The sequence below is a fragment of the Muscardinus avellanarius genome (genome assembly GCF_963383645.1).
Source record: "Muscardinus avellanarius genome assembly, chromosome: 2".
NCBI lineage: Eukaryota > Metazoa > Chordata > Mammalia > Rodentia > Gliridae > Muscardinus > Muscardinus avellanarius.
In genome coordinates this window covers 119,618,930-119,627,946 of record NC_137787.1, presented here as the reverse complement: position 1 = coordinate 119,627,946, position 9,017 = coordinate 119,618,930, and the positions used below count along the sequence as shown (strand labels likewise).

General features: G+C 50.8%; 1 protein-coding gene across 1 annotated transcript; it reads left to right on the top strand.

Moving 5' to 3' along the window:
• Window positions 1–5,318: 5,318 nt before the first annotated feature.
• Window positions 5,319–6,104, top strand: GJB6 (gap junction protein beta 6; the record flags this gene model as incomplete). Its single annotated transcript, XM_080689630.1, has 1 exon — window positions 5,319–6,104. The coding sequence occupies one exon, from the start codon at window positions 5,319–5,321 to the stop codon at window positions 6,102–6,104; it is 786 nt and encodes a 261-aa protein (XP_080545756.1).
• Between the last annotated feature and the right edge of the window lie 2,913 nt (window positions 6,105–9,017).

Here is a 9,017-nt window from a genome sequence, read left to right as displayed (position 1 = left end):
AAAAAGAAAAAGAACCCACCATTAATCTTATTTAATGAGAGATCAATTAGAACAACAATTAATTAGAATGGTGAGGCGAAGGTGGGGACATTTAATGACCAACCAATCTTGCGGAAGAAGCAAGTTACACATCTCCTCCTGTGTAATGTAGGCTGGGTCAGAACCTGCAAGGTCAGGCCCTCACCTGCGAGTCCACCCCACCACCCCTGCTGCACCTGGCAGGCTGGCCCAGAGCTCCCAAGCCTCGTCTGTGAAGAGAGGGGACGCACGGGCTCTCTCCATGCTGTCCATGCCTGGGGAAGGCCCGCTCTGCTCCTTTGGAGGACACTTCAAGGGATGGAAGTCTTCCGGCATCATGGGCCATTCTTCTTATCCCAGTGCTTGGGAGGCTGAGACAGGAGGTCCACTGGTTCAAGGACAGTTGACTGGCCAGTTAACTCAGACTGTTTCAAAATAAAAAATAAAGGCCCGGTATGGTGGCACATGCCTGCAAACCCAGTAAGTGGGAGGCTGAGACAGGAGAATTACAGGTTCGAAGTTGGCCTCAGCAATTTAGTGAGACCTCACTTCAAAAATGAAGAATAAAATATGGCTGGGGTGTGGCCCAGAGGTAGAACACCCCTAAGTTCAATTCCCAGTACTACAAAAATAAATAAGTGAATACTTTTTTTCAAAAAAGGGCTGGGGGCGCAGCCTGGAGATAGGATGCCCCTGGGTTCCATCATGAGCACCAAAACAAATAAAATCAGTATCTGGGTGTGGTAGAGACTGTCTATAATCCCAGTACTTGGGAGGCTGAGACAGAAAGATGGCAGATCAGAGGCCAGCCTCAGCAATTTAGTGAGACTCGGGTTCAAAATAAAAATATAAAAAGGGCTTGGAGTGTAGCTTAGCAGTAGAATGTTCCTGGGTTCAATTCTCAGAGGTGGACATGCATACTCTCCTCCTCCTCTTCCTCTTCCTCTCCCTCTCTCTCTCTCTCTCTATCTCTATCTCTCTCCTAATAAAGACAAGTGTGGTGTCTCCTGTACAGGATCATCAAGGAATAAAGGACCTTCAGGCTGCTCCCGAGAAGCTCCTCTCCATGGGGTACCGGCGCCCCCCTGACCCAGCCCAGGCGCAGTGACCCAGAGGGACACCCCGGGTCCCCACACTCCAAGGCCAGGGGCGCACTCCCGGTGGACCCGCCGCCCCTACCCCTGTGGGGGTCCGCCCCGCGCCCCTACGCAGAAGAAGGACCATGCCCCGCGCCCCAGCCCCCAGTAGGACCCGCCCTGTGCCCCCTGCCCAGGAGAGGGACCCGCCCCGCGCCCCTGTCCAGAAGGCGGCCCCCGCCCCGCGCCCTGCCCGCCCCGCGCTGCCCGCGGCCCGCCCCGGCCGGGCGGCGAGCGGGGGTGGGGCGCGTTAAAAGGCGGCAGGTGGCGGCGCGGCGCAGAGCGGAGCGGCGGGAGCAGGTGAGCGGGGCGGCGGGGGCCCCGGCGCGCTCCCGGGGTCTGGGCTCTGCTCGCGGCCCCGGGTCCGGAGCCGGCCCAGGTGCCGGGCGGCGGGGAGGTCGCGGCCAGGGCCGACCAGGCTGCGGGCCGGGGCCGAGGCGTGGAGCGGACGGCCGGACGGTGCACCTGCGGGGGCGCCGCGCCGGGAGGGGCCGGGCGCCCGGGCCCTGCGTGGGGGTCGAGCCGCCCGCACCCCCGCTCCCTCCCCGAGCGGGCTCCGGGCTGCCCTTGCCCCAGTTCTAGCAGAGGCTAAGCCGTGTTCTAGAAGAAAATGTCCTTCCCGTGCAGTCTCCTTGGAACCGCGGGACGCCGCTCCCGGGAAGGATGCCGCTCCCGGGAGGGCTTTGTCGGGCTTTGGACGGAGCGGACGCCTTGGGGGTGCGCCCTGAGCTGTGCCAAGGAGGGGGTGATGAGAGACCGAGCTCCAGCCGGGGCCAGCCATGGGACCAAACCCCCACGGACCTGGCCAGCCCCGCTGTCCCACTGGTTGATTTTTTAAGACATATTTAGATACAGGTAATCTTAATTTTTCACCTCTGAAATTAAAAAAGGGTTAGGAATAAAAATGACCAAGGTGGATCTGACTAAACCATTTCAGTGGGTGAAAGGAAAAATTCTGCTTCCTACATGTTCACCTGTGCTTCGGATTCCACATGAATGTTCCAGAAATTAGTAGTTTGTGTTTATAAGTTGAAACGTTAAGGGGGATAAAATTGTGGGGAAATCATTTTCAACCCAGGGTCCTTGGTCAAAGAGAGCATCGCGCTAGGTAGGGTCTGCGCAGCCAGAGAGGTTTCTGTCTCAAGCCGGTCCTTGTGTGCAGAACTTAGCCCCAGGGGGCCTTTCTTATTTTTATTCCCAAAGTCATTTAAATGGGGTTGAACTGAAGTGTTTGGAAGGATAGAGATTCGCTTCAGTGAATAGACACTGCTTGAGGCAGAGACAGGAAGCCAAACTTACTGGTTAATTCTAAAGATAGATATATATAGATATATATATATATATGAGTCCTGAATCCGCTTGTCCTCATTAAGGATTACTTGGGGTTGTTTGTTTTGTACTGGGGATTGAACCCAGGGGCATTCTACCTCCAAGCTATGTCCTCTATCCCCCTCCCCCTTTTATTTTAAAACAGTGTCTCATTGTGTTGCTGAGGCTGTCCCCAAACCTGCCATCCTCCTGCCTCAGCCTCTCAAGTACTAGGATTACCAGTATGCACCACCATACTTGCTACTAGTGATTCCTTTGAAAGCCGAATTATTGAGGTTTTTGTCATTATATTTAAAAATCAACTATTGTATGAGTTGATTTTTATTTTTTAACTGCTGATTTGAGGATAAGGATATACCAGTTTCCCAAACCATTTTCTCCTACTCCTTTTTTTTTTTTTTTTTTTTTTTTTTTTTGGTGGCACTGGGGTTCCTGGAAACCGTTCTACCTCCGGGTTACATTCCCAGACCTATTTTATATTATTATTTGGAAACAGGGTCTCTTAAGCCAGCGTGGCTGGCTTCAAACCTGCACGATCTTGTCTCCGCCTCCCAAGCGTGGGGATTACAAGCATGCGCCACCACGCCGGCCATCTCCTCCTCCTTTTTAATGCTTGAGGAGTGGGCTTGGGGCTGAGGAATGGGTATCATTAGTTTATTATTTGTGGGGCATTACTGGGGCTCAGGGACATTCCACCTCCAAACTACACCCCCAGTAATATTTTATCTTTATTTTGAATCAGCGTCCCATTCGGTTGCTGAGTCTCACTACTTAATGATGCTGTCCACAAACTTTCGATTCTCTCGTCTCAGCCTCCTCCCAAGTACTGGGATTACAGGCATATGCCATCATGCCTGGCATATTATTATTATTTTGAGAAGGGGAAATCTACATTAAAGAGCATCTTTGATTTTCTGCATGTGTTTAAAGTACAAAGAATTGGGAACTTCTCTGGAATTGGGAATTCATTCAGTGAGCACACGAGGAAGGAGTGGAGAGGACGTTGCAGCAGCCACTGTTCTTGCTCCACAGGAGACGCCCCCACTGGCTTCAGGAAAGAGCCAAGTCCAGCTTACAGGCCGACGTGCAGGCTGAGCCGATGGTGGGGAGAAGGCACACCGCGCCCTCATCCTTGCAGTGGGCGCCGGAGGCCTTGGAGAAACGCTCGGGTGTGCCTGGTCCCTTGGCCTTCCATGGCCTTTCTCCTCATCTCTCCAGGCTGCAGGGGCATTGTGAAGAGGGTTAGTCTTCTCAGACCTATCAACCATTAGCCAAATGACCGGAAAGGTTTAAAGGGGACAGAGCTGTCAAGCTCAGGAGCCTTCCACCCCTCTACACTGCGGGCAGTGCTATGACTTTTAGGCCTTACGTTCTGGTTCTGTGTTCAGTGACACTAAAAGCGCATTGTTGTTTTTTTTTGTGTGTGTGTGGTAATGGGGTTCCTGGAAGCCCTTCTACCTCCGGGATACACTCCCACGGGCTACACTCCCAGACCTATTTATTTAACTTTTTTATGTGGAAACAGGGTCGCTCTGAACCAGCGAGATCCTCCTGTCTCTGCCTCCCAAGTGCGGGGATTACAAGCGTGCGCCACCACGCCCGGCTAAAAGCGCATCGTTAAACCAGTTCTGGTTAAATTCTTAAAGAAAAATATTTTTATTTATTTTTTTTATGTTACTGGGGATGGAACCCAGGAGCCTTCTGACTCCAGGCTATATCCCCAGCCCTATTCTGTATTCCATTTGGAAATAGGGTCTCACTAAGTTTCTGAGAGCCTCAGTAAGTTGTCCTGGCTGACTTCCAACATGGGATCCTACTTCTCAGCCTGAGTACTGAGGTTACAGGCATGCGCCACCATGCCCAGTGGGGAGTTTAACTTTTGTGGACTTCAAACATTTGGGAGAGCCGGGCGTGGTGGCGCACGCTTGTAATCCCCGCGCGTGGGAGGCCGAGACAGGAGGATCACAGGTTCAAAGCCAGCCTCAGCTACTGAGTGAGGCTCTCAGCAACTTAGTGAGACCCTGTTTCCAAATAAAGTATAAAATAGGTCTGGGAGTATAGCCCAGAGGTAGAAAAGGCCCTGGGTTCCACCCCCCGTATCACCAAAACAAAAAAAGTTTTGGGGGGGAGAATGTGAAGTTTTTAATTTGATATATCAAAACTCACCAATTGGGCACATTATTGAGCAAGCTATAATTGCCATGTTCGTCAGAGAATATCTTTATTTTATAACAGTGCTGGCCCCGTGGGGAAGCTGCTGCTGTAAAATATGTTTAAACCTCAGGACGTGTGCATTTCTGCTCCCCACTGGCTGCACCTGAAACGCCTCAGGGCTAGAGCAGCAACCAGAAGAAAATGTATTATCACACCTTTCATCTGAGACTAAAAATTAGCTTCATAATTCATATTATAAGCTGCGTTTTTAAAAGCACAGGTGCATTTACTGTGGACCTTGCCAGTCCCCTTGGAGTGTGGAATAAGCTGTGCACGAAAGGAAGGGTTTAATACATAGCCCTGAGCGGGCATAGTGGCTCACACTTGTAATCCCAGTACTTGGGAGACTGAGACAGGAGGATTGCAGGTTCAAGGACAACCTCAACAAGTAGTGAGATTCTCAGCAGCTTAGCGAGACCCTGTTTCAAAATAAAAAGTAAAATAGAGCTGGGAGTGTAGCTCTGGGATAGAATGCTCCTGGGCTCAATCCCCAGTGCCACCCCCCCCAAAAAAGCAAGCATCCTGCACGTCAGTAACACACCGTAACTCTCCATTATCAACCCCCAGGTGCTCTCCACTGTTAGCCCCTGGCCCTCCAGCCTGCTCAGGACTGGCGGCACCATGGACTGGAGCACACTGCACACTTTCATCGGGGGCGTGAACAAGCACTCCACCAGCATAGGGAAGGTGTGGATCACCGTCATCTTCATATTCCGGGTCATGATCCTTGTGGTGGCCGCTCAGGAGGTGTGGGGTGACGAGCAGGAGGACTTTGTCTGCAACACCCTGCAGCCCGGCTGCAAGAATGTCTGCTATGACCACTTCTTCCCGGTATCCCACATCCGCCTGTGGGCGCTGCAGCTGATCTTCGTGTCCACACCCGCACTGCTAGTGGCCATGCACGTGGCCTACTACAGACATGAAACTGCCCGCAAGTTTAGGCGAGGAGAAAAGAGGAACGAATTCAAAGACCTGGAGGACATCAAGAGGCAGAAGGTGCGCATCGAGGGCTCTCTGTGGTGGACCTATACCAGCAGCATCTTCTTCAGGATCATCTTCGAAGCCGCCTTCATGTACGTCTTCTACTTCCTCTACAATGGCTACCACCTGCCCTGGGTGCTCAAGTGCGGGATCCAGCCGTGCCCCAACCTTGTGGACTGCTTCATCTCCAGGCCCACTGAGAAGACCGTCTTCACGATTTTCATGATCTCGGCCTCTGTGATCTGCATGCTGCTCAACGTGGCCGAGCTGTGCTACCTGCTGCTCAAAGTCTGCTTCAGGAGGTCCCGCAGAGCCCAGGTGCAGAGAAGCCACCCCAACCACGCTGTCAAGGAGAGCAAGCAAAACGAGATGAATGAGCTGATCTCGGACAGCGGCCAGAATGCCATTTCGGGTTTCCCCAGTTAAGCACTGCAAGGGAAAATGTAGTCAGATCCCAGCAAAACTTTTGTCTTCTCCCAGAGGCCACGCCAGACCTAAAATTCCCCCTTTAGGCCAAAGGGTCTGTCTTCTAGAGACTTTCAGGACGAACAGATTCTTGAGTTCAATTTTTGTAGAATACTTGGGCCGTCTCACATAACACAGCCACACACGTGCTCTGTCTCTTTGAATGAAACACTGAATGGCTGATAGCTGAACCTTGGTCATTCTAACAAGCTTGTTAATTTAAGCTGGGCACTGCAGCACATGCCTGTAACCTTGGTGCTAGGGAGACTGAGAAAGAAGGATCATAGGTTCAAGGCAAGCGTAACAACTGAGCAAGACCCTGTCATAGAATTTTTTAAAAATAGGACTGGTGGTATAGCTCAAAGGTAGAATGCCCCTTTGTTCAATAACCAGTTCTACAAAAAAAAAATGGAAAAGAGAGGAGAGAGAGAGAGAGAGAGAGAGAGAGAGAGAGAGAGAGAGAGAGAGAGGAAGTCAGGTGTGGTGGCACACACTTGTACCCCTGTGCTGGGGAGGCTGAGACAGAGGACTGCAGATTTGAGGCCCACCTCTGCAAACAGTGAGACTCATTAACCTAGCAAGACCCTTTTTCAAAATAAAAATAAAATTGGGCTTGGGGTACAGCTCAGAGGTAGAATGTCCCTGGGTTCAATCCCCACTGCCACAATAAAGGAAAAGAAAGAAAGAGGGAGGGAGAGGCCCATTTTACGTGGACTGTGGTGGGTATTTCTTGAAAATTTATAGAACTGTTGATAAAAAGCATTTTTCTAGAAACTGATACTTTTATAGGAAGAAGCTATTTTTATAGGATGGAATGCTTTGGTTTTCACCTTGAACTCATATAAAGTATTTTTGTAATGACCAGCTTTCCTTAGCTGAAGAGCACCTGGTGTCAGTTGTAGGGCTGTGGCACAGGCATCTGACTTCTGAGCGTCTCGTGTGTCAAGTCATTTCAGGGGTCTCTGACAGTCTTGTGAGCCATCCTGGTACCCCAAAACTGGAAAGTATTCATGGTACAGTGTGTTTCACTGCTTACTGGAGGTAGACTGAGCTCTGTAGAAGTGGGACACTCTTTCAAACTTGCCTGTTTGCCAATCTTGTGATCAGCAGAAACATAATTGTGATCAGTTCAATAAAGCTCAGCCCCATTGCTTAAGCCTTTAAGTGCTATGTAGCCTTCTGTTTCTCCTGGGCCCCCTGCCACCACTGGGAGTGTGACAGGTTAGTCAGGGGACTTGTGCTGGGAGGTGGGGTACATGTCACGTGTTTGGAGAGCCCAGAACTTTGACGGGAAGCTTTGTGCCATCATGTTGGATGAGGAGAGGCTGAGGTTAGCAGCCTACCAGGTCCTTCACTTGGAGAGGGCTTGGTGGTAGGACTCTGGGAAATTATCCTCAGAGGTCAGGTCAGCCTTGATAAGGAGGCTAGGCACCTGGTCTGCTGCAGCCATCTCAATTTGTGTTGCTGTAACAGAATGCCTGAGGTCAGGCAATAGGAGTAAGAAGGTTATCTAGCTCATGATCTGGAGGCCCAAGAACACGGCCCAGCTGAGCCTTCCCGATGGCCAGAGCACATCGAAAGGAACAGACCATGTGGCAAGGCAGGAAGTGCGCTAGTGACTTAGAGGAGGCGCCAGGCCAGCTCACAGCACTGTCCAGAGCTTCCTGGAAGACCAGAATGAGCCCATTCCCAGGGTGGCACCCCTTGACCTACTTACCCTGCTAGGCTCTGCCTCTTAAAGGTCCCACCACCTAAACACTGCCACATTGGGGACCAGCCCTTTGGCACATGAAACTCTGGGAGACACACTGAAGACATCTCAAAACCAGAGCTGCAGCCCTCAGATGAAGCTGGACTCAGCAGAATCATTACCAGAGTCCTTTGGTCCCCAGGGACTGAAAGGGGGAAATCTCTTCCTCCCCAGGGGAGGTTTCCAAACTGAGCACAGCACCTTCAGTGTGGGTGTGGGTGAGTCAGGTAGACTGGTCACTCCTGGAATCACGAGGCACACACAGACACCACATCCTCTCTGTAAAGAGATGGCTAGCCGGCCACAGTGGCTTGGAAGGCTGAGACAGGAGGATCGAAAGTCTGAGGCCAGTCTCAGCAACTTAGCAAGACCCTCAATAATTTAGAGAGACCCTGTTTCAAAATAAATAAATGCGTACACACACACACACACACACACACACACACACACCTGAGAATGTAATTTAGAGGAAGAATGCCTCTAGGTTCAATGCCCCTGGGTTCAAACAAGCACCAAAAAGGGGGGAGGGGTGTCCTTCTATATAAGATCACAACTAGAAAACTGGTGTTCATAGGGTCACAGTGCAAACATTCCCATCACCATAACAACCCCACACTACTTTTCTGCCCAGTCTCTCTCTCTTGCTGACCTCCTTGGTGCCCGGCGGCCTCTCGCTCCTGCTCCTATTGTGTTGTCAAAGAATGCCATACGAGAGGGATCATACAGCCGGCAGCCTTGGATTGGATTTTCCCCTCTGCATAATACTTCAGAGATTTGTCCAGGTTCTTTTGTCCATCAATAGCTTTTTTCTTTTATTGCTGAGTAGCACTTCCTATTAAAGGTGTTCCACAGCACGTAAAATTCTTCACCTCTTGAAGGACATCTGGGCTTTTTCTGTCTTCTTGTTCTTGTATTATGTGAATAACATGAACATTCACGTTTTACCACGAACAGGAGTTTTTGTTTCTCTATGGTGAATTCCTAGGAGCTCGAACACAGGTCCATGTGCTAGGCACATTGTTCAGTTTTAAGAAACTGCCAGACCGTTTGCCACAGAGGCAGCACCATTTATTTGACTTCCCAGGAGCCACAGATGATAACCCCAATTTTTCCTCATCCACACC